Source organism: Ctenopharyngodon idella, chromosome 5 (assembly GCF_019924925.1).
Source record: "Ctenopharyngodon idella isolate HZGC_01 chromosome 5, HZGC01, whole genome shotgun sequence".
Lineage (NCBI taxonomy): Eukaryota > Metazoa > Chordata > Actinopteri > Cypriniformes > Xenocyprididae > Ctenopharyngodon > Ctenopharyngodon idella.
Window position 1 is genome coordinate 29354967 of NC_067224.1, and position 24639 is coordinate 29379605.

General features: G+C 37.1%; 2 protein-coding genes across 2 annotated transcripts; one reads left to right on the top strand and one right to left on the bottom strand.

Moving 5' to 3' along the window:
- Window positions 1–19273, top strand: ddx31 (DEAD (Asp-Glu-Ala-Asp) box polypeptide 31). Its single transcript, XM_051894862.1, has 20 exons — window positions 1–361; window positions 481–797; window positions 893–968; window positions 1794–1837; window positions 1917–1987; window positions 2280–2344; window positions 2763–2807; window positions 2937–2978; window positions 3074–3138; window positions 3733–3852; window positions 4876–4982; window positions 5327–5541; window positions 6290–6454; window positions 9141–9200; window positions 10245–10295; window positions 10452–10591; window positions 11097–11181; window positions 11695–11806; window positions 12954–13149; window positions 18750–19273. Exons 1-20 carry the CDS (start codon window positions 260–262, stop codon window positions 18895–18897), a joined length of 2226 nt encoding a protein of 741 aa, XP_051750822.1. The 5' UTR covers window positions 1–259; the 3' UTR covers window positions 18898–19273.
- Window positions 19274–20043: 770 nt separating this feature from the next.
- barhl1a (BarH-like homeobox 1a) lies at window positions 20044–24634 on the bottom strand. Its single transcript, XM_051894863.1, has 3 exons — window positions 23259–24634; window positions 22069–22291; window positions 20044–21003 (listed from the first exon to the last, which is right to left on the bottom strand). Exons 1-3 carry the CDS (start codon window positions 23653–23655, stop codon window positions 20724–20726), a joined length of 900 nt encoding a protein of 299 aa, XP_051750823.1. The 5' UTR covers window positions 23656–24634; the 3' UTR covers window positions 20044–20723.
- Window positions 24635–24639: the final 5 nt, after the last annotated feature.

Sequence of the window (24639 nt, forward strand, 5' to 3'; positions counted from 1 at the left end):
CCCGGAAGTCTCACGTTATAGTGAATGGGGGAAAACACGTGTGAAACTTCCACTCTGTAGATGTACAGTTGTTTATGTTCTGTGTTACTGTTTACAAGTTAACGTCACTCGCATTTAGCTTGAAACTGACATTTCTGCTATTCAAACGAAGCATAATACGCCATTTAGCATTTTGTAAGTAGTATCTGCGAGAGTTTAGTGTAGTTATTTAACTAACGTTACTACACCACATGTTTTAAAAAGCCTCCTGCTTACTGACATGGCTGAGGACATGCTAATGCTCAACACCTCTTCAGCTGCCGGAACGTTTGACAGAAAGACAGACCGAAGACCTCAGTCGTCAGCAGAGAAATGGAAACAGGTGAGTCAGTTCTGCATCTTCTGTTGCCATTTTCATTACACCCTGATGTACTCTGCTCTTTACACAAGTTGCTTTCAGCCTGATTGTGAAGCGCTGTACTGTCTGTGTTGATGTTACAGAAAAAGCAAGAATCAAAGAGGAAGGCTGTCTTTGAGCCCCAAGAGAGCAGCGCCTCCAAACAGAGGAAGATTTATCAAACTGGTCAACAGCACACACATAAGCAAAAGCTGCAAACCCCCAAAAGCCCCTCTCAGAGGAGTAATAATAGAGACACAGAGGAGAACAGAGACCAGAGAGAAATCTTTGCAGCAAAGTCGCCATCAAAGGTGAAAACATTTCCAAAGAAAGCTCCCAAAGAGCATGGAGACTATGGCAGACCATTTATCAAGACATCGTCTCTCTTCAGAAACAACCCAGAGATCCCTGATGTCCTCAGGTAGATGCAACACATTTGAGCTTGTGTGAATGGACTCGGATCTTTCTCAAAATTGACCTTTCCATGCAATTTATTTGTCTTATTTCCCCTCCCAGTCCTACTGTAAATCAGGTAAAGGAGAAAGTCTTTACCAGCAACACATTTGAAGAACTAAGTCTACATCCTCATCTGGTAAGAACAAATCTCAAGATCTCTTAAAGAGTTAGTTCACCCAAAAATGAAAATTCTGTCATTAATTGCTCACCCCCATGTCATTCCACACCCGTAAGACTTTCGTTCATCTTCGGAATGCAAATGAAAATCTTTTTGATGAAATCTGAGAGCTTTCTGTCCCTTCATTGACAGCTACGCAATTGAAACATTGATGCTTCAAAAAGTTCATAAAGAGATCGTAAAACTAATCCATATGAAATTAATTGAGCGGTTTTGTCCAAATTTTCTGAAGAGACTCAATCGCTTTTTATGATGAACAGATTTAATTTAGGCTTTTATTCACATATACACATTGTTCAGCGAACATAAATAGAAGCTCAACCAAACCTGCCTGACGTGTGAGAATAAACCTCTTCCAGAAGCTCAAACGTGCTGCTCAACACACAAGAATGAATCTCATTGGTTCTCGCACATGTGAATAAAAGCCTACATTCTGTTCATCATATAAAGCGATAGTGCCTCTTCAGAAAATGTGGACTAAAACGCTTAATTCATATGGATTAGTTTTACGATCTCTTTATGAACTTTTTTAAATCGTCAAAGTTTCAAGGCTGAAAAGTTGCGTAGCTGTCTATGAAGGGACAGAAAGCTCTCAGATTTCATCAAAAAGATCTTCATTTGCGTTCCAGAGATGAACGGAAGTCTTACGGGTTTGGAACGACATGAGGGTGAGTAATTAATGACAGAATTTTCATTTTTGGGTGAACTAACCCTTTAACAAATCTTTCAACTCTCCTATCTTTAGTCTTATACCTTTCTCTTCTCATCTAAACAATTTCACAGGTGGCAACGCTCCACAAGGTGTTGAACGTGACCAGTATGACAAGGTACTGTAGCTTCATCTTATCGTTGTATTGTCCTCCTCCTCTGTCTCTCTTCGTTTTTATCATTTTCTCATGTTTTCAGTGTCCAGAAACAGACCATACCAGTGCTGATGTCTGGTAAAGATGCAGTAGTGCGCTCACAGACTGGATCAGGTGGGATTTCTAGCGTCTTTCATGTCCAGTTTTATTTTTTAAATTAAAATGACTAAATAAAATGTAATAAAATACACCAAGAATGTCATCAATTTATTGTATTGAATGTTCAGTTCTTGATTTATGTAGTTTACAACAATCCCATATGCACTACTTGACAATTATGTTATTTCATTTAGCTGTAAAAAATAGCAATCCCAAAAGTGTTTAAGTTAAATGATCCAGAGAAAGAAGAATAAAATGGAAAACAGTAAATAATGTTAAGATGTGATTATTCATATCCATTGTACAGGAAAAACATTGGCGTATGGAATTCCAGTGGTTCAGTTCTTACAAGCGATGCAACCTAAAGTGAAGGCAAGTCAACCTGAATGTCTAAAACAACACACTCAACATCAGGACTTTACTCTTTGATCGCATAATCATTCTTGTATTATGTTTTACTCAGTTACAGTTGGCTAAAAGTAGTACATTTGTTTATTTTGAAATGGATGTCATTTATTGATCCTGTGTGGAGAAATTGGGGTCGTTGGCAGTCAGACATTCAACATTGTACATTAAACAGCATAACTTACAATACAAGAAATACATGAAAGTTAGAAATGTCTACATTTATAAATGAGATACACAATTTACACAATAATTTGGCAAAATTAGTTTTGAATCAGATTGAACACTTTATCATATAAAATAGCTAATACACCATTAATAGTGTATTTCTGGTCATGTACAACAACTTTTGATATTATAAATTAAGCTTAATGTATTTTTTCAGAGATCTGATGGGCCTTTAGCTATTGTGATTGTTCCAACCAGAGAGGTATTGTATTAATGAATACAAAACCATAAACATTTTCTGATTTATCTTGTGGATGAACATATATAATTCCTTTTGTATATACCCTTTTTATTTCCTTCCAACATGAATTTATCTCTGGTTGTCCCTCAGCTTGCCCTGCAGAGCTTTCAGATGTTTCAGAAGCTTCTAAAAGTGAGAATTTTCATTTTTGCTATATTAATATGCTATATTTACGTAATTGAGTCACTAAATATTCATTCTTCATTCAATGTATTTATTCCTTTTAGCCTTTCACCTGGATTGTGCCAGGAGTTCTGATGGGAGGAGAAAAAAGGAAAGCAGAAAAAGCCAGGTTAACAACACACACATACACACTCACACACACACACACACACACACAATACATCCTCTGCAAGAGTTCTGAAGTAGATTTCTGTTGATTTATTCAAATGTAAAATTATTGTATCATTATTATGAATGCATTTCGAATAGATTTCAACTTTGCTGCAAATACACTACCGTTTAAAAGTTAGTATGATTTTTAAAAAAAAAGAAATTAATACTTTTATTTGACAAAGATGCATTGAATTAATCAAAAGTGACAGTAAAGACATTTATAATGTTACAAAATATTTCTATTTATAATAAATGCTGTTCTTTTAAACTTTGTATTCATAAAATAAATCCTGAAAATAAATGTGTCCATTTCTACAAAAATATTAAGCAGCACAACTGTTTTCAACATTGATAATAAGAAATGTTTCCTGAGCAGCAAATGAGGATCTTAGAATGATTTCTGAAGGGTCTTGTGACTGAAGACTGGACTGGCGCAATGGCCATTTCTGTTAAAGTCTTACCGACCTTACCAAACTTTTGAACTGCAGTGTATATTTCATTCTGCAATATCACTTCAGTCTGTGCTTGTCTGTCTTTGTCTTGACTTCAGACTGAGGAAGGGCATTAATGTTCTGATCTCGACCCCAGGCCGACTGGTGGACCACATCAAGAACACTCTAAGTATAGCTTTCAGTGCTGTGCGCTGGCTCATTCTGGATGAAGCCGACAGGTCAGTGTGTTTGCTGATTTGAACTGAGAATGACAATATGTGGTTTACGTTAGCTGATTTTTTTTTTATTGATATTTTATTATTTGGAATGGATATTATACTACTATTCTAATAATACTCTTTATCATCAAAATGTTCTTTACTACTTTAGAGTAAAAACAAAAGTAGAGTATTTCATGGAGGTTTTCTGTGCAGTTGAGGATGTTGATTATTTTATATTTTGTCTAGGGATGCACCGAAATTTCGGCCGCTGAAAATTATCGGCGAAAATGACATCTTTGTATTAAGAAAAAAACAGCTGAAAATATAAGCCAAAACGGTCCACTCGATATTCCACTCTATGCTCTGCTCAGTTGCTCACAGCCCACGCGAACGCTTCACTCATGTACCGCTCATGCCCATTGGAAAAGCAAAGTTCGCTCAAATAATACGCCAACATAAAATTTCTATGTAGAAGTATACTTGTTTCTGTTTGCAATAACCCCACTGTCCTGTAACATGGTGTGGTATAGCTATGCTGGGCAACGCTGGTATAATGACGCTACCTTCTCGTTCACTGATCCGCTACGCTCTGCTCACATGCTCTGATAATAATAGCTTTGTAGGACTATACATTATTTGGATAATTGGTAAAAAAAAAAAAATCTGATTCTTCTGCATAGAACTGAATAAAGAATGATATATTGATATTTAATATTAATGTTTTTTGTGTCCAATTTTAGTGTGTTACTTTCAATAAAAGTGTGGTTATTTTATTTTATTGGCTTTTATTATTGGTATTTTTTAAATTTAGTATCATTTAAAATGATTGAATTTCATTAAAAGCTCATTTTAAAAATGTAAAATAATAAATACATTTTAAAAGGCAGTTTCGGTTTTTGGCCAAGTGCATCCAGAATTTTCGGTTTCAGCCCAGTATTTTCATTTTGGTGCATCACTAATTTTATGGATTAGTTCTCGCAGCCTTGTTCGCAGGTGTATCAGTATCGTGGATTTTACCATTATATGTGTTCTCTATTGAAGGATTCTGGATTTGGGCTTTGAGAAAGATCTGACTGTGATTTTAAATGCTCTGAACGCCCCTGGACTTGCAAGACAGAATGTGCTGCTTTCAGCCACACTCACCGAGGGTAAGCTCAGTGTCTGCTCACTACCACTGTCACACAAGGAGAAAGCGTGTCTGGCTGTAAAGTGCTCACTTTAGACTGTGGGAGGTACCGTACTTACTTTATTCTAGTGGAAGCAGACTGGGATGAGCTGACAGTTATTGTTGTCTCTCAGGTCCAGTCTGCCTCTGCTTGACGTGAGAAAACAGGCTGAAAACTTGAAAGTTTTTGAGCTTCTTATAGCACCCTTCAGTTTTAAGCAGCACTACGTCACAAAAAACGACTTACTTTTACAATATTTTCGATCACAAAAACATTTTTGGTGACAATCTACATATATGCGTTGATCCTGTTCTCTGCGTTTCCAGGACTGTCCCGATTAGCCAGTATCAGTATGAAGGAGCCTGTGAGTATCCATGTGTCAGAGGGGAGTGGGGAGACAGTTGAAGCGTGTCCCCAGGCGGCCCCTCAGGCTCTGTCAGACAGCTATGCAGTTCCTGAGAGACTACAGCAGCATGTGGTGGTGGTGCCCAGCAAACTCCACCTGGTCTGTTTGGCTGCCTTTATTCTGGCCAAATGCAAGGTAGAGCACACCATATGTTAAAACCCAGTTATTAACACTCAGTGTTATTGTGTGTTATGCTGTAGATCACCTCATGTCATTTCAGTTTGTGTAATGTGAATCATTCAAACGTTTTATAATCTGCCAAAGTTGTGAAGAGGAAAGCTGGAACTGTTTTAAATGAACCCATAATGTATAGAAATTTTTCTTTCTAATATACACTACATGATATGTAAATATAAAACATCTTGAATAATATTAACTGCTTTTTTTCTTTTTGTTTAGAAAGTCATTACTCCAGTCACATGATCCTTTAGAAATCATTCTAATATGCTGATTTGATGCTCAAGAAACATTTCTTATTATTATTATAAATATTGATATTGCTTAATATTTTTTGGAAACTTTTCTCAGGATTCTTTGATGAATAGAAAGTTCAAAAGAACAGGTTTTATCTGAAATAAATCTTTTGTAACATTATAAATGTCTTTACTGTCACTTGTAGTGCATCCTTGTTGTGCATCCTTGCTGAATGAAAGTATTAATTTCTTATTAAAAAAAATCTTACTGACCCCAAACATTTGAATAGTAGTGTATGTGTAATTACCAAAACGTCTTTTTATTTTCTATTTTAACTGATAACCAACTATGTTATTACTGCTGAAGCTTACTGTAACCAAGAAAGTAATTTGCTCATGTCACATGCACAGTAGAGATGCATACCTTGCTGTCACTGGACTTAAGTGTGTTGCTGTGTTTTTGTACATAGTTTGAGCAGCGGCAGAAGCTGATCATTTTCATATCCAGCTGTGAGGCTGTAGAGTTCCTGCTCACTCTCTTCACTGCAGTCCTCTGTGAGAATCCCAACACCACATCAACCAAAAGTACCTCATACCTCAACTTCTACAGGCTCCATGGCAACATGAGGCAAGAGGTGAGACCTTATGTGCCCCCCCCAACAACACCCTAATAGGACACTTTCAGTGAAACTGTTGTTTTTTGTTGCTGTGTCTTTGACAGTTGACTTGGTGTATATAAATAATTGGTTATAACTGACCAACCGCTTTGTATGTGAAATGATTAACACCTCTGAACACATTTAAATTGGTTTTGATTTAATGTATTTTTGGTCACTACATAATTACTATTTTTCCATTTGAGTTATTTTATAGTAAATAACTTCACTATTATTTTGTGATGTGAAAACTAGTAAAATACAGTAAAAACAGTAATATTGTGAAATATTATTGCAGTTTAAAATAGTCAAGTCAAGTCACCTTTATTTATATAGCGCTTTTTACAATGCAGATTGTGTCAAAGCAGCTTTACAGTGATAACTGGTATATAATTTTGGCTGCACGGCAGCTCTTAAAGAAAATGGTGTCATTTCCAGCTTAAGTAAATTCAGTATTGATTCATTCCGTTGTAAGAATCACTAGTTATTAATTTCGTTAATTTATCTATATCAGCACTGGAGTAAACAGTGATGTCCTCATCCAGCTCAGCTCAGTTCAGTTCGCATACAAGGGTGTCGATGCAGGCCCAAAACATTGCTGAAAATCAAGTGTCCCCAACTAGGGGGGCCAAATAGGAAAAGGATCTACCGCCTGCGGTTGATTTTGATATTCTAGGTATTATCGACTAGCCTGAATTCTGAGATCGCAATAGATGTGAAGGAGCTAAACCATTTAGTGCTTTGTAAGTGATTAGCAAGATTTTAAAATCTATACGATGTTTGATAGGGAGCCAATGCAGTGTTGACAGAACCGGGCTAATATGGTCATACTTCCTGGTTCTAGTAAGAACTCTAGCTTCTGCGTTTTGGACCAGCTGGAGTTTGTTTATCAAGCGAGCAGGGCAACCACCCAGTAGAGCGTTACAGTAATCTAGCCTTGAGGTCATGAACGCATGAACTAACTGTTCTGCATTTGTCATTGAGATCATATGTCATAGTTTAGATATATTTTTAAGATGGAAGAATGCGGTTTTACAAATGCTAGAAATATGGCTTTCAAATGAAAGATTTGTATCAAAGAGCACACCCAGGTTCCTAACTGACGACAAAGACTTAACAGAGCAGCCATCAAGTGTTAAACAGTATTCTAGGTTATTGCATGCAGAGGTTTTTGGTCCAATAATTAGAATCTGTTTTTTCTGAATTTAGTAGTAGGAAATTACTGGTCATCCAGTTTTTTTTTTAGTGTAAAAAAAATATTAAAATAAAAATTACAATTTAAAATATAAAATATTTAAATATATTTTAAAATGTATTCCTGTGATGGCAAAGCTGAATTTTCAGCATCATTACTCCAGTCTTCAGTGTCACATGATCCTTAAAAATCATTAAAATATGCTGATTTGCTGCTCAAGAAACATTTCTTCCTCTTATTAATAATGCTGAAAACAGTTGTGCTGCTTAATATTTTTGTGGAAACCTACATTTTTATCAGGATTCTTTGATGAATAGAAAGTTTAAAAGAACAGCATTTATTTGAAATAGAAGTTTTGAACGGTAGTGTAGATCCTATTTTTCATGATATTCTCTTTAATGTATATCAGTAGAAAGTATTTTTAGCTTTCTGTGAATATATCAGGGTCCCCACGGTCATGAAACCCTTGAAAATATCAGTGAATTTTAAAAGTGTGATATTCAGGCCTGCAAAGTAATAAAATCTTAAATTAATGTACATTTCTATAATGAATTTACATGTTTCTAGTTATGCAAAGCTCTGAAATATTTTATTGGGTAGAAATTGCTTTTTGTGAGTACAATCGCTGTAAGAATATTTTTAAAAGTCATTATCCATGAATCATGAACAACTGGAAGAGTCTTGGAAATTCTGGAAAAGCATTGACAAAGTAATTTGCATTTATATACATCGAAGGCTATTATGTCTATGCATCCATCATGCTTGAACGGTATATAGCCTCACTTTTGTTATTCAGTTAGCAAATGAAGATTCAGATTTTACTTGTACTTTTTTTTTTTTGAGCTAAAATGGCCATGTCTCTTAAAAGCCTCTAGAAGCACTAGCAGCATATGACACTGGGTTAGACCATCATGGTCTGGATGAACGGTGGGGTCTGCCGGCTCTCGGCCAGCTGGCATTCAGGCAACAGCAGCAGTCGGTGCCCTGTGGCAGTGTCAGGGGAACTGCATCCTGCCACTGTCCAGCCTGCACCCTCACCCCCACACAAATGGAGCAGCCGTGGGTCGCCCATATGGTACTGGTAGGGCAGGGGACTCGGGAGTCTCTTGGTCAGATGTATAGGAGAGCAGGTTTGGGTGTGGTGCTGGCCTGTAGTGTTATGGATGGGTTTGGTAATGGGACAGCACAGGCTGAGCTCTGGACGTCTCCTCCGATGAGATGAACTGCAGGAGATGGGCAGCTGTTCCAGCACACAACAGATTGTGCTCCATGCAGAAAAAGAGAGAGGATCTGTCGGACATCCCATCTTAAGATGGGCTCTTATCTGTGTTTCCACCTCATCTTTTGTTCTGATATAAGTGCAGATACTTCTTTTGGTGTGATAATGTCTCATACAACAAATTAAGCTCAAGTGCTTCTCTTTTATACACTTTTTTTTTTTTTTTTTTTTTTTTTTTTTTTTTCCTGCAGGAGCGCACTGAGGTGTTCCAGGAGTTTTCTCAGTGTAAAACTGGAATTCTACTGTGTACAGTAAGTTATTCAGTTTCATGCCATTTGTATGGTAACCAACATTGACTGTAGTCTAAAGCAGTGATTCCCAACCAGGTGTGTGCATTATCCCCTTCACACATCCCACTGTCCTTCTTTCTTTGTGACATCTGCAATTCCAAATTTAATTGATGTTATAATATATAGATTTGTTAAAGGCACAATATGTAAGATTTTTGGATTAAAATATCCAAAAAACACATTGTTATATATTTTGTTGACTTGTGTACTTAGATTATCCCAGATGTTTCCAAGAATGTTTAAATCTGGAGAAATAAGCAATTTTAACCAGGACACGGACCGTGTCCATGCGTTGCCTATCAATGACATCATACCTGCATTACCCTCAATTTCTGGTTTTATTTTGTAAAAACCATGGAAACACCAAAAATGCTTTAATATATTATGTTTCATTAGAAAGGGAACATCTGTTTGGATACATTTTTAGACAGAAAACTAATCGTTGTTATATAGCTCATCGCGTTTAGTCTTATTGTTTGAATCTCGTTTTCTTGATTATATTAATATGATATTCTAATATCGATCTAGCTTACTGCATTGTGCAACAAGTGTCTTATAGCAGCCACTGAGCAAATACACAGAGTAACGTTATAACAATTTTCAACACACAAATGTATCTAATAAGATAAAACAGAGCTGCGTTACCCCACATACGCTTGACCGGAAGAAGCGAAAGTTTAAAAGTTTAAAAATGTAAAATTACAAGTAAATAGCATTTGGGGTAAAAGTAATTTGTCTTTAATATGGCCCTTGTAAATATCCCTTAAAAGATTGTTAGACTAAGTGACATTTTAATGGGTGTCTTCTGTAAATCATGGTAAACATGTATGATATTTAATTTTTGCTCAGATAAAAAACAAACAAATAAAACAGGACCCATTCTGATGTATTGAAAAACAACAACAATTCAAAGCTGTATTACACTTATTGTTTTGATGCTTAAACCCTTTTTTGTCTTTGACCCTAATAAATATATTCTTTTTTTGTTGTTTATTTTCCCTCTAGGATGTGGCTGCACGTGGATTGGATCTACCTCAGGTTACGTGGATTATACAGGTTAGATTTCTTCATGTGTAAAATCTCATCATTTGCATAATCGCCAGTGTGCAACAAACAATTTAGCCAATTTTTGTTACTATAATTAAACTTCATTCAAATTTCCAGTTCTTTTTTTTTTTTTTTTTTTAAATGAATATCATCTTTTTGTTGCAGTACAACCCTCCTGTTTCCGCCGCGGAGTATGTTCATCGCGTGGGCCGCACAGCACGAATTGGCGCTCAGGGCAGCAGCCTGCTCTTCCTCACCCCCTCTGAGACGGCTTTTGTGGATGTGCTGGCCAATCACAACATCAGGTGTGCTGACTGGCATCTCATCTATATCAGATTTACTGATCATTTCGATGAACTTCGACACAGCAGTAGGGGACTGTGGGGCAGGTCCTGTCTGATGTGTGGATGAAGTCCAGTCCCTGACATTGTGATTAAAGATGGTCAAACAGGTCTTGTCTCTGTTCCAAAGCCTACAATATAACAGTCAAGAGCTGGACTGATGACTCTGTGCTGATCTCGGCACTGGAAGCCAGTGTGAAGAGAAAACACACTCTCAGTCTCTCTGCATGAGAGCAGAATGAATCTGTTCTGCTGGCACAAGCACTATGATATTTGGCTCACATTACAGTTTACAGTACTAAAGGATGATCGGAAGGAGTTTAGTAGCTTTAGCAAAGCTCGATATGTTGAGCTAAACTATCTAAACTAGGAATCTCACAGTCTGGAATATGTTGGTGCAATTTTTTCCCATTGATAATGTTTTCATTTATAATATCCGTCTACACCTTTTGGCTTCTCTCTCCCTTAGTTTGTCCGAGATGAAGATGGTGGACATCTTGGCCACTTTGATGAAGGTCGAGCGCTTCAAAGGCAGAGGGAAATGGGACAGTAAGGTAACTTCTGACATCTAAACCTTAAAAAAACAGGGATCCTGACCCAAAGAGTTAATGTTGACTTATTTGACTGCAAAACTATTATAACTTTCCTAACTTGGTTAAAGATCACATATAGCTGAAAATGCATGTCTAGCGAACAGCTGTGGGAGAAGAATGGCTTTCTCTTTATCTCCCCCCCCCCATTGACAATGAGAGCCGTCTGACAACAATGAGTGAATGTTTCTGCCAGCGCTCAGTCAGTCCTAATCCTGATTTAATGTCCTTTTCCCTCCCAGCACCAATCAGCTGGTTGTAATCCTCACCCATGCCACCCCCCTTGTTAGCAGCCTCATTTGAGGGTCAAAGGTCATTGATGGGGAGGGGTGATGTCATTAGTGTGTATAACCAATAACATTAATGTGCTGCTCTTGTTTTTTGGTTTTTTTTTGCTTTTAATATAATAAAATGTGATTTTTCACTGATTTCTGTTGTTTATCTTTGATGTGTGCCTCTTTGCACATGACTGCACAGAGATCAGCCGCTGCTTTTGAGCAGGAGGTGCGAGAGAGAGCCACCGTTTTACAGACTGACTTTGAGAATTATGTTCATGCCAATAAGGAGTCTCTGCAAACAGCGAAGAGCGGTAAGATGAAAAACTAATTTTCATGCAGGGTTGCTGTGTTAAACTGATATTTTGTTCTACAACTTTGCAGCCCAGCATTTCATTACCTAGAAGAAATTTAGTTGAATATGTAAATATAGATATTTGAACATTTTTGACAACGATTTAACCTCTAAATCATAATTATTAATTAATCATTTTCCTTGATATTGTGATTGAGATTTGTATTTGTATTTAATCATATAAACAATTAAATATTTTAAATATAATACAACAATAAAATATTAAATGTAAAAAAAAAAATTATTTATAAACAAAGTAAAAAAAATAATAAAGTAATTAATAATTAAAATTAAGGTGAATAATTAACATTAAGGCCCTGTTTACATCTGATATTAAGGTGCGTTTTGGTCGATTGGATCACAAGTAGATGAGGGAGATACATTCCTGTTTACTCCTGGTGTTTTAATTTGTCTTCTGTCCACTTTTAATCACTTATGTCCTGATTTTTTTCGAGGGAAGGGACTATGGGTGGGTAAATGTATGGGCTTTTTCAGGTCTTTTGATCTAATGGACGAAATAAGCTCATGCAAATTACATATGAACGCGACTGGAGACGACAGAAAAACACGTGGAGAGCAGCAGATTTCGTTTCTACTCTGACAGCCGCAAGACCACGCCGAACGCAGTGAGTGTGTGTTAGAAATCGGGAATAGTGAGAGAACATTGTGCTTGGTATGTTTTTCATCTTCAAACCAAACTTGGGTCTTCAGCCGACAAAGTTTAAATCGAGTCTGGTTAGCGCTCTTCCCGTAATGTTTACGAATTAGGTTAGTGGGCGGAGAGTAGGCGGTCTTTTGTTTCCGCATTCGACCACATGAGCGTCTACACTATGAAAGCAGTCTAGTCGAATGTGTTTTCGACTACCTCTGGAAGTGGTCGAAAGTGGACAAGCTCAAAAAGTTTTAGACTCCGTTTACACCTGTATTTAGCATCATCCACTTGTGATCTGATTGACCAAACGCATCTTAATACCAGGTGTAAACGGCCTAAAATGGGGCTAAAACGAGTCCTTGATTGCCAGTGAAACCCTTTAAGTGCTTGGAAATGTCTACTACCTGCACTCTAAATGCTCTTTTTTTTTTTTTTTTTTATTTGGGTCCTGTAGCACTGCAGTCTTTCCTGAGAGCATACACCACGTACCCCTCCAGTCTGAAACACATCTTCCACATCCGCAACCTGCACCTGGGCCACGCTGCTAAGAGCTTTGGCCTGAGGGACGCACCCCAGGGCCTGGGCAGCTCCATAACCACTAATCCTGCCCACAGCAAAGATTCCAAGAAGGGCAAAGACAAAGCCAAGAGGTACTGCAAGTTTTCAGAAATTGGACAGTAATTTATGAATCTGTCAAACAGTTAGCGGTGATCGATAGTATGATCTAGTTCTTCTTTTAGATAAATTTAGCCGTGTACTGTTTGATGGTACATTTTCCTTGATGGCAAATATTTCATATTTGTGAGCTCCTTTGAACAGTAATTTTGCTTTTTCAATGTTTTATTTCACTTATAAATTTACATAGATTATAAATTAAAGGGAGGTGTTCTGTTTAACTCAAATGTCATGTATACTACAGATCAAAAGTTTGGGGTCCGTACAAAAATATATACTTTTATAAAAATGTATAAAAATTAATACTTTCACCAAGGATTCATTAAATTGATCAAACATTACAGTAAAGACACATTCAGTGTTACAAAAGATTTCTTAAAAAAAAAAAAAAAAATCTTACTGACCCCAAACTTTTGACTATTAGTGTATTCCAGATTAAGCTAAAAGTTCAAAATTAAATATATAATTTAGAATACTGCTCATTTAACTTATGGCTGTCATGAAAACTAAATTTCATGAAAGCTATTCAAAACCAATAGGTGTGATTCTCAATATCAGTTGTAAATATTAACAAATTGTACTATTAAGTACTAACAACATTTAATTAAAGCAATGGCATGTTGTCTTCAAGTATTAGGTAAACTTTTCCCCAAGTAATGTCCATTTAAATGAAAAAACAACAAAGAAACAAATGCTTGATATCAAATCGAAATAAGCATTCAAAACAACCACTGCAAAACTGAATTCTGTCTGTACTCTGTAGACTTAGTACTACGTATGCTGTAGAGTGAATGGGAATAGTTTAATTTTTTTATTTTAGTATCGACTAGGCACCAAAGTACTAGCACTTTTGGCAAAATACAGTCAATGTGAAACCACCAATATCCTTTTTGCCTATAACATTCAACCACTTATCTAGTGTCACTTCTTAAAGAAAAGAGAAGAGAAATGCCTTCGAGCCATTTTGTAAGACGATGTTTTACTGTAAGTGTCCTGTAAAGGCTGCTCTGAAAATTGCCAGCATGGCTGCGCTGGAGAAAAGCCCACAGCTCACACACACTCTTGGCAGCTGCAAGTCTTTTGCTGTAGCAGAGCTCTTTGGGGTCAAAGAGGACTAGTCAAGTCCTGCCTTTACCAGCAGTTTGTTTTACCTTTCACCTTTGATACAGTCACCCCTCTCGTTTTCCCTCGACTTCCTTTTTGCTATGATGCACTAGCAGCGTTATTCCCAAAACATATTGAATATGACATCCTTTATAAAGAGCTGTTTTTGTTGCTTTCGATGCATACTATATTCGGGTCTGATTTACTTAATCTTATAGCAGTCTTTGGTGTAAGTAGGTGTAATTTGTAATGGCAGGTGATGATTGATTTTGTCCTGATGATATGGCCAGTACATCACAGTATGGTTGTTAGGCACTAAAAATGAGGTTTGGCCAGTGCTTGACACTGCAAGGTTATTAGTGGTCATTTCCCATAGGATTGAATGTGGTGCTGCAAGCGCGTGGTCTGGTTAGCAAAGGCCTTGTCCAGACTAGCCCTTGAGCGTGTATGTGTCGGTGTAGGCCGCCTTTTGTGCATCCGTATGTGGTCAGATTCTCTGCAGGACACTTAATTAAACTGAGCCAGAGCCAAACACCGTCCTGAACGTCATTACTGTCACATAGCGAGGAGCATTATCTGTATCCTTGTGCATTTGTGAACGTTTATATAAAGAATATTCACATACAGGCCTCTCCTTCAGGCTTTTAGCATGTTTCATAGCTGACCCACGCATGCAATGATCACAGTTCTCTTGTCAGACCAGAATTGTCATGTGAAAATTTCTGTTATTGTCGATGTATTCTGCTGTATTTTATTTCCCTCTCTTTCATCCCACCTTCTGTTCTTCAATGTGCCTTTGAGATAAAGGCTCAAAAGCCCTGCGTGCTGTCTCTGTGCTGTGAAGGGGGTGTCAGGTTCGGTTTGGTAAAACTGATGTTAAAGTTGCTTAACTCAAGGTTAGTGACACATTAAATTTAATTGAGTAGCGTCATTTTGTTTCAGAGTGGAAAACAGACTCCCAATAGTCGTTCTTTACAGAAGAACTTACTCCGTTGCGGAAGGGCGCTGTGAACGTTCTCAATATGTAAAACTATTAGGATAAAGTCGTTTCAGGGCTTTAGGCTATGATTTAAAATGTGACAAAAAATAAAAATGTGGATCAGTAATTTAAAATCTAGTCAGTCTGGAAAGTATTTCATGAAAATTTTTATTAGAGCGTGCACCAATGTTTCCTCTACACAGCTACGAACACGGTGCAAGTTGCAATGTCCGAATCATGAAGGAATTACTCATATGAACTGCTTATTTTTGTCACTCAAAATTCACAAAATGCCTGCAAACTCGCTCACTCGTGGAGTTTGAAGTCAGACTCACTCTGTCAGCGTCAATGAATCATTCAGATTTCACAGCTGGCTCCCTCACTGAACCACCACTCATTTTTCAGCTATGTTCAATAATAATAATTTAAAAAAAAACTGGCAACTCTTTCTGTGATGGATAGAAACTCGAGACTTATCTTGAGTCAGGTTATTGACTGGTTGTTCATATGACATTGACAATGTGCAAATAAGGATACATACTCCCAATAATCAATAATAATATTAGAATACCTTTATTCCTTTATACAACTACATATATGAATGTTAAAATTGTTTTTGTTTGTTTGTTTTTTTTTGTTTTTTTTTGTATAAATTATTCTGAGTATTCTAAAACAGTTTATATAATTTAACATTTATAAATTTAAATATAGTTTATAGTATATAGACAGTGGGATATATATTTTATAAACATTTTAAAAATTATAAAAACAAATATTATTGGTTATTGTTTAACGTATGAGGTCCAAATATGTGGCACAAATTTATATTCAAACAGCTACAAAAACTACCTAGTTTAACTTAAATCGTTGTAATCTATTAACATAAACATCCTGTCATCACAATAAACAGCAGTGACTGTTAAAAACATTAAAAAAAAAAAAAATCTTTATCAAGCAGTTCTCTAATTTGTCAACTAAAGTCATTTGGCTTTGATTAGGAGTCCCTCTATTAAGCCCTGCTTATTTCATCCATTTCGTAATTTCACAATTTTCTATTAAATTGTTTTATGGCTTCATTTGTACATGTGCACTTCTTTATGGTAGTGTTGAGTTTTGACTTGTGCCACATGCTGGTTCAGACACTATAGGGAGAAGCATGTGTCTAACCACTAGTAATTGGCAGGGTGACCTGCAGCAGGACCTGTGAATGAAACCCATGGAGCGGGACAATAGGTCAGTCCCAGAGGAGCTGCCCCCAGAGCAGCCCAAACGCACTCACACTCTCTCTCCACTGCCCAGACAACAGACAACACCCGTAATGAACTTATCAGCCGTCATAGCTGACATCTATATTTACCAGCCATCACTCTATATAGAATATTCATGCTGGACTATGTCGATGCAACTTAACTGGTCAGTGCTTTGGCCCTATTAACATTTACCATTCCCAGCCTAATTGTGTGTGTGTGACATTGCTGTGTTGTGCTGCGCTGTGCCTTACGGTCTCAGTCGAGTCTAGCCGTCCTGTCAGGAGAGACTTCATTACAGCCGGCTGTGGTATACACTGTCCATGTCCAGACAAGATTTCTCTAATGAGCAGATCACACCAATATAAACATACACACACACTTATGGACTCACGACTGAACAACAAAGACCTCTGGTACACAGAAGAGAGGCCATTACAGGCAACCAAAAATACACACGCATCAGTCCTTCTGAGAGTTTAATTCTGTTTTTTATTTTTGCAGGATGTTAATAATATATATATATATATATATAATTAATATACAGTCAAACCAAAATTTATTCAGACACCTTGAACATTTCATTCATTAATACAGTTTATTCACTATAGTTTAAAAAAAATGGTAATATGACAAGATCTCAGAGTTAAACTGTCAGAAAAAAATTTATCTTAATTATGTCAGATAACACTTAAGCAAAACATGGTCAGGTCAAAGTGTCTGAATAATTTTTGGTTCCAAATTTTTATCAGTTTTACTTGGTAGTCCACTGTATGAAGGATATTTGGGTATAATATGTCACAGTTTACTTCTTGCTATCCTCACTTACATAAATGAACTATAGTGTCCTGCACCCACTAGTAAAAATATATCAAAAATGTCTGAATAATTTTTGGTTTGACTGTAGTTAATTCAGTATATTTTATTTGCTCATATTTTATATAATATGGTGCATCTATTAAGCTTACCAAGGCTACATTTATTTGATATAAAAAAAAGTAATATTTTGTTAAATATTATACAAATTTAAAATAACTGTTAAATAACTTTTAAAATGTAATTTATTTCTGTGTTGGCAAATCTGAATTTTCAGCATCATTACTCCAGTCTTCAGTGTCACATGATCCTTCAGAAATCATTCTAATAGGCTGATTTGCTGCTCAAGAAATATTTCCTATCAATGATGAAAGCAGTTGTGCTCCTTAAACTAACATTATTTTTTACAGTCACTTTTGATCAATTTTAAAGCAACCTTGAAAAAAAAAAAAAATCTTACTGACCCCAAACGTATTGTAAATATTTGCTTTTTTTCAGCTAAAATTACAATTAGTAAAAAGAAAATCTATGAAATAAAGATTCTTATCTAGTCATAAAGATGACTATGGGAATGAATGGGAACCCTGTGTCTCGATCTGGACGTCCCACAGGATCATCTTTTTGCTATATTTGGTCCATTTTTCTAGTCTGCCCATGAATAGTTTTGAGGGAGTTAGTTATGGACATGCCATTGTACTCATTTTGTGGCCAGGCGCTCTTGTTTTATTTCACTCCATTTTGTTTTTCGGCTTGCCGATCTCCCTCTGTATACGTTCTTTGTTTCTGAGGAGAACTTTGATGGGTTTCTCATTTTAACTCTGTTACCTAGCTGATGGATCACTGCTGCGGAGGCATGTATCATATTTATGACACTTCTTTCAGTAAGTGTAAATATAGTGACATTCTATATATATATAATATACACCACAGCGTATGTCTGCATACATCCTGCTTATCGCCTGTAGGGGTCCCTGTAGAGCGCTCAGGGACCAAAAGAACAATAACTGCTGTCTCATAGCCGCTTTAAGCCCTGGGGGTAGAGTGTGTCGTGTGTCACCATGAGGTAGGTGTGTGTGTATTGGATCCTTAAGCAGACCCAGGGGGGCAAAGCGCCGCTTCATTCTCCACAGTTATTGATTAGATAAACAGTCACTAGTTTTACATCAGGCCCCCGCTGCTGTCTACGAGCCTTTTATTGACGACAGTGGGAAATTTGTTCAGCCAGACTCAAGCTAGCCAGACTCTATCTACCTCTTCTCTTTACAGGATAAATCTCAGATTCTGTGCTTCAGAATGCTTTTGAAACTTTGTGAGCAATTCACACAGTTCCTGTTTATCATGAGCTGTTTGTTTCTTTTTTGTTTTTTAGAGGAAAGGCTTTTTAATACACTTAAGAGTGATAGTATTTCTTCATTTAAATGTTTTTCAGGCCTCCCAAGAAACTCACAGCAAAGCAGCGGGTGTCAAACCTAATGCGCTCAGAGTATTTCAGTGGGATAGAAGGAGAATCCAAGTCTAAGAAGAAGAGGAAAAAGAAGAAAGGTCAAGCAGAGGAAGAGGAATCTACCGCTGCATAAAGTGGAAGATGCAGGAGCGACCCGAGATGCTCTTTTCGGCCGAGAAGTGCTGAGGTCGGAGCCTTCTCATGGCCAGGTGGATTCTCATGGTTGAACTCACAGGTGTTTTTACACAGTGTGACATTTTTACCTGGAACAAAGCACGACTGGTCAGCAGCACAGTCTGAAAACCTGCTCCATGCAGAAGCTTTGATGCAGATGGTAAAATGGGCCTATTGGCGTGAAATGCAAAAGAAATGTTTTATTGCTCACAGTGAATTTATTATAAATGTGGTGAATTAAATATGACTATTTGAGCAATGTATGTGAACGCAAGCCGTTTCATCAAAATGTTGTAAAACAGACTGAATTTTACTTAAAAGTGAGTTGTATTTGATGTGTGTCTGATTTTTCAGAATCGGTGGCAATCAAACATGGCGTGCCTTTCATGTTGTACACAAGGTTATGAGAACACCGCATAAAAATAGTCTTTGTTAAAAGCTTTTTAGCTCGTTTCCCTGGCTTGAATTTCGGCTTGGTCAGGTAAATAGGGGTGGATATGTATGGAGGCTTACGCTGACCAGCTGTCCAAGCGTTGAGTCTGTCTCGCCCGGTCACCAGTTGCTGTCTTTTGGCCGAGTCTTCGCTGCGAGCGCTAAAAGAAATTTGACCGGAATATTACGTTTCACGGTCGCTTTATTACCGTAAAAGCCGCTTGTAAAAATTTGATTGGTCTGTAATAATGAAACGCCTATTATGATTGGTCAATTAAACCCACACAACAAACCACTTACGCTCATTTCGACGTGGGTGAGCTGCTCTTTACTATGCGCCTGTGAAGAGAGCACACAAAAGGTTTCCATTGGCAGCAATTTGTATACTTACGTTAATTAAAAATGTAAATATTGATATAAATGCAGATTGTTGGGAGAAAGTGTGCTTGTAGTCACAATATGAGCGCAGGAAACGGGTTTGTTTGTTTGTTTTTTAATTGCGTTCACGGGCTGTTGGGTGTGATGTCCCATTGAAGCTCTAATGCACTTACAATTTTTTTTTCGTGTGTATAAACATTTTTACTTATTTTTAAAGCCCATTTTATGCATCATATATCCACAACCAATATATTTGACCACGAGGATATCGAAGAATAAATTACTTCGTCATATGTGTGACAAATACAGTCTTTTATTTAGAAAAGTATTTTGGCGTCTGTTGAACTGGGGTTGTAAGCACCCATAACCACAACACTATTTCTACAAAAACGGTTTATACAGGTTTCAGTGCCTTTTTTTTCTCTCTCGCTGATCTGTGTATTTCATATTGTGGATTGTTTTGTAAAACAGCCGCACAGCAATACAACCACCATCACAATAATCGGTGATAAATTACATTTCAGTTATACAGTCATTTGTTAATCAGTAATTTTAGTTTTATTATTTTTGTTCGTAAAATGCATGTTTATCATTAGGCAGAATAAAAAAAAAAAATCCACAATTGTTCAGTATTGCATATGGTTCCACTGAAATTGACTAAATTATTTTTATGAGGTTTATTTTGGTTTGTTTGCGTCATAATTTTGTGCAAATAAACCACGCCATTTCTTAGGGGAAAAGCAACTTCTTATCAGAACACAGTCACGAGGTTCATGGGGTGATGGAACCTCGTCAGATAATTTTCTGATAACTTCTCTCGCACTTTAAAGTTAAATAAATAGTTAGCATTCACCTTTTGGTCAGAGTCATTTGGAAAGTCTATTATTGCGCGTTTAGATTTTCAGTTTCATGGGTATTGTCCAAGCGCAACCCTGTCGTTCCTGAGGTTGGAGCTGTTGTCAGGTTGGGATCAGTTCATCGCGGCGTGTGTCGCGGTATCACTCCAGAGAGAGATGCTGGATCTCCGCTGCCCTGAAGACCGTGCAGGAGGATCCTCGGGACCAGAGGCCGCTGAACCGGTGGTGGAGGCGCGGACGGCCCTCTGTAGAGATACAACCCTGGCCCCGGGTCTAGGTTAGAGACCAAACTTTGAGGGTAGAAATAGGGTGATGGGAACATTCTCTGTAGAGCTGAGTAATTCCCTGCTTCTGCGAGGAGCTCCAGCCCAACGGCTGTCTGCCGTTTCCACTTCGTTCTGATTGAAACAAACAACATAAGCCTCATTGATTTGATATACATAATAGTGTTGATATTTCCTTAAAACATTCTCATTAAATGGCTAAAATTCTTGGGAAAACAATGTTCCCGTAGTTTGGCTTATTATTAGTAGTGGTATTAATAAATATATATATATATATATATATATATATATTTAAAAAGTAAGCCAGATCAAAGTGTGGCGTAACTAGCATGCAGGAAGCCATTTTGTTGTCATGTGACACTAAAACCATAAAACAAAGACGACCCCTTTAGGCGTCAAAGTCTTTAAGTCTGAGGTCTTTAAGATTTTTCTTTTTCAAATAAATTGATATTATGAAAACGAACTTTTTGTTCAGGTCACAGGAACCCTAAGAAAACTTAGAAAAATAGCCTATATTTAGGCCTAGTATTTTATTTTTTTTGTATTTCCCCCCAAAAAATGTCTTAAACCAACATGAATTAAAATATTGCAAATATTTGCTTTTTCCAAAATTGCTTTAATGCAGTTCAAAGGTGAAGTGTGAACAGGTATTTGCCGATTCATAGAAAGTTTTTGTTCGTCGAGGATGAATCCGTGTAATATCCTGTTGAACACTCATCCGTCAAATTGTCACTCAGCAAAGAGCCATTTCAGATAAATAATTAATAATTTTGGCAATTGTTTAATTACTACTCGGAAGCTAAATTATTGATACACGATGCAGTAATTTATTATTTATGACTAAATGTGTTGGACTCATGGTGTGCGGGGTTGTATATGCACAACTTTTTTCCCCCGTTGTGGTTTAATTTGACAGGATAACAGCAACAGCAAACAACTACTACAAGCAATTATTTACAATATATACAAGCAATATTACAGTATAATATTGATATTAATAATATTTCATAAATATAAAACTTTTCGTGTTTTTTGTATAAAACCTTTAGGCCTATATTTAAAGGCCTTTTAAAACGGTTCAGTCCACAGCATAATCACTGCTAGTATACTTCTGTATCTTTGACTATAAAACAAAAAAAAAAACTTGGCTATTATGTTTCACAAGATATTTGTATTCACCTGCGGTTTTGGTACCATGTTTTGACCTGTGTGTCAGTGAGGTTGAGAGATGCTGCCAGCTCCATCCTGTCCTGCACGCTCAGATACTTCTGACGCTCGAAGCTGCGCTCGAGCTGCGCCAGCTGGTGATCAGTGAACGCAGTGCGGGCTTTACGAGGCTTCTTCAGCCTGATGCTGGGGCTGTCTCTACTGCTGGAGATTTCTCGATCAGCTTCGTCTTTCACTGAAAACACCATGCAAATATACACCATAAACATTTGTCATTTTGACAGAAATTACATTGACACATTTTTTTACATTCTCGTGTTTGTTTGCCCATTTCCCATTAGTAAATTTCTTCAATTTCACGTTTAATTATTTTAAATGTCTGTTGTTTAGACAGACGTTTCAACAGCACTAAAACTTTTTTGATAATATTAGGCCTATATTGTTGTAATGTTGCATTAAAATAATTTAAAAAGCAGCTTTATCGAGCTGCAATAAGAACTTGAGACTCTCAAATGCGGATTGTATTATGACACGCTTTGGGTTACACATTTTATCATCAGATGGCCAAATCCATAGCCAAAAATTCTCTAATGAAACACCATTATTGCTACTTAGTTGTGAGCACACAGATCCTCTCGACTGAACCTGTATCAGGACATTTGGTTTGGTTTTTGAAACCATTAAAAATATTGACTAAAGTGACCTTCAAAACAGAGATTCGTTCTCATTTCAATACCTTATACCTTGACAAATAATTACATTGAACTGCGTTATACGAACGAAGAGAAACGAAAACGAAAGTATGATCATAAAAATCCAAATATTTTGATATATTTTTCTTGACGGATGTCAGCAATGCTGAGTAGGCCTATTTATTATTTTGTGATCTCTTGGAAAAACCTCCGTCTTTAGGCTTTCATATTTTAGATCTTTATTTTAAACACCATTTATATATATATATATATATATATATATATATATAGACTTTGTATGTTTTATGTTTTACCTGATTTCTTAGGAAAATGCATAATGGCGTGACCATAACAATTTTAATTTACAGCAAACCCTATTAAATAGCCTAATCTTGTAAATAAAACCAAAATTTAATTGTGTTTGTATTATTGTATTATGAATCTTTTGAGAATCTTTACCTTCTATGTTTCTTTGTAAGATGTTTAAAAAACAAGATTAGTGTGTCTCACCCCTGTATTCACTGTCCGAGGACGAATTGCTGTGAAGTTTGTCCATACAGTCTTCAGCATCTTGTGCTAACTGTCCAGTGCTGGAATAAGGAGCACAGGCTGCCAGAGGTTTGCAGTCCGCTAGTATGTCTCTGATCAAGAACGAGGACGTGACTGTTCTCGGCTGCTGGGATATTTGTAAAGGAGAGTCCAGTCCGAGAGCGCGAGCGTGTCTTTGCACTGCGTCTTCCACTGAGGTCCGTCTCGGGGAGGGAGGCGACGAGCAGCCGCTGTCCATGTCCGACCGCGGGCTCAACTCCGCTGGAGACCTGCATTCCCCCTTGGACATACACGGGCTGGTAGGTCTGTGAGAAAGTATAGATTCGATCCCAAAGCTCGACCCGTTTGATACCTCCATTGTGAGTCAAATTAAAATCAAATGTGCATTTGTCCTTTCTGACACTGGTTTTGGTGATACAGCTGAGAAATTTGCAGATTCAAAACGGCAAAATCAGATCATAATTCTGAGAAAGAAAAAAAAAAGTCTTCCAAACTCCTTTTGATAATGTCCCAGAAAAAAAGGTCCAATATTAATAAGAGATCTTCTGCTGTTGATTACAGCTTAGTTTTGTTTCAACTATTCTCATACAGTCCCTCAAAAGCGAATCCGTGAAGTGCACAGGTCAGTTTCAGCACCAAGGACAGGTACAACTACTCACCCCGCACATAAGAGCACTCGGTATATAACTATTCATTAGCTTGAAAACTTATCTGGCTTTCTAGAGGCACAACTACAACCATACTAACCCCCTAATCCTTTGACCTAAACCCGATGCTGATGTGTAAAGTTCTAGCCCAGGTCTGCGAGGACTAAACCTGTGTAACAGAGTATAAACACAGGCAGTGATCTCCACGACCTGAAAACGACACCCTCAAGGAAACAACCAATACCGGAGGAGGAACACGCTTTTAAAGGTGTCCATTCCGCGTTTGTCCCGAGCGCCACGTCGTTATTGGTTAAAGGGTGTTTTTGGGGGGGATGATCACGTACGTGTTGTGGGAGGGGGAGAAACATAGTCAACCCTCCTTTTTTTGTCCTAAATAAAACGCAGATACGTAATACGTGACATAAGGATCCAGCACAAGATGCTGGATTTTACATTTAGCACTTTGCCACAGTTTCCTTTTTCTTTTCTTTTTTTTCTTCATCAGAACAACATCTAAACCAGGGTTTTTTTTTAAAAAAAAAAAAAACATGTACAGACCCAGAGACCCCCCACCTGAAATCTCAGATATCCCAGGGACTAATATAAATAGACAGATTTATTGATAACTTCATAATAATTTATTACAGTATGATTATCAGACCATTAGTTTTATTAGATATTTATTCAAAGTCAGA

Coding starts and splice junctions, on each gene's coding strand:
- barhl1a (XM_051894863.1), bottom strand. CDS start 23,655: ATGGAGGTATCAAACGGGTCGAGCTTTGGGATCGAATCTATACTTTCT. Junction 22,292..23,258: donor CTCGGACAGTGAATACAGGG/GTGAGACACACT, acceptor TGGTGTTTTCAG/TGAAAGACGAAGCTGATCGA. Junction 21,004..22,068: donor ACATGGTACCAAAACCGCAG/GTGAATACAAAT, acceptor TGTTTCAATCAG/AACGAAGTGGAAACGGCAGA.
- ddx31 (XM_051894862.1), top strand. CDS start 260: ATGGCTGAGGACATGCTAATGCTCAACACCTCTTCAGCTGCCGGAACG. Junction 11,182..11,694: donor GAGGGAAATGGGACAGTAAG/GTAACTTCTGAC, acceptor ATGACTGCACAG/AGATCAGCCGCTGCTTTTGA. Junction 11,807..12,953: donor TCTGCAAACAGCGAAGAGCG/GTAAGATGAAAA, acceptor TGGGTCCTGTAG/CACTGCAGTCTTTCCTGAGA.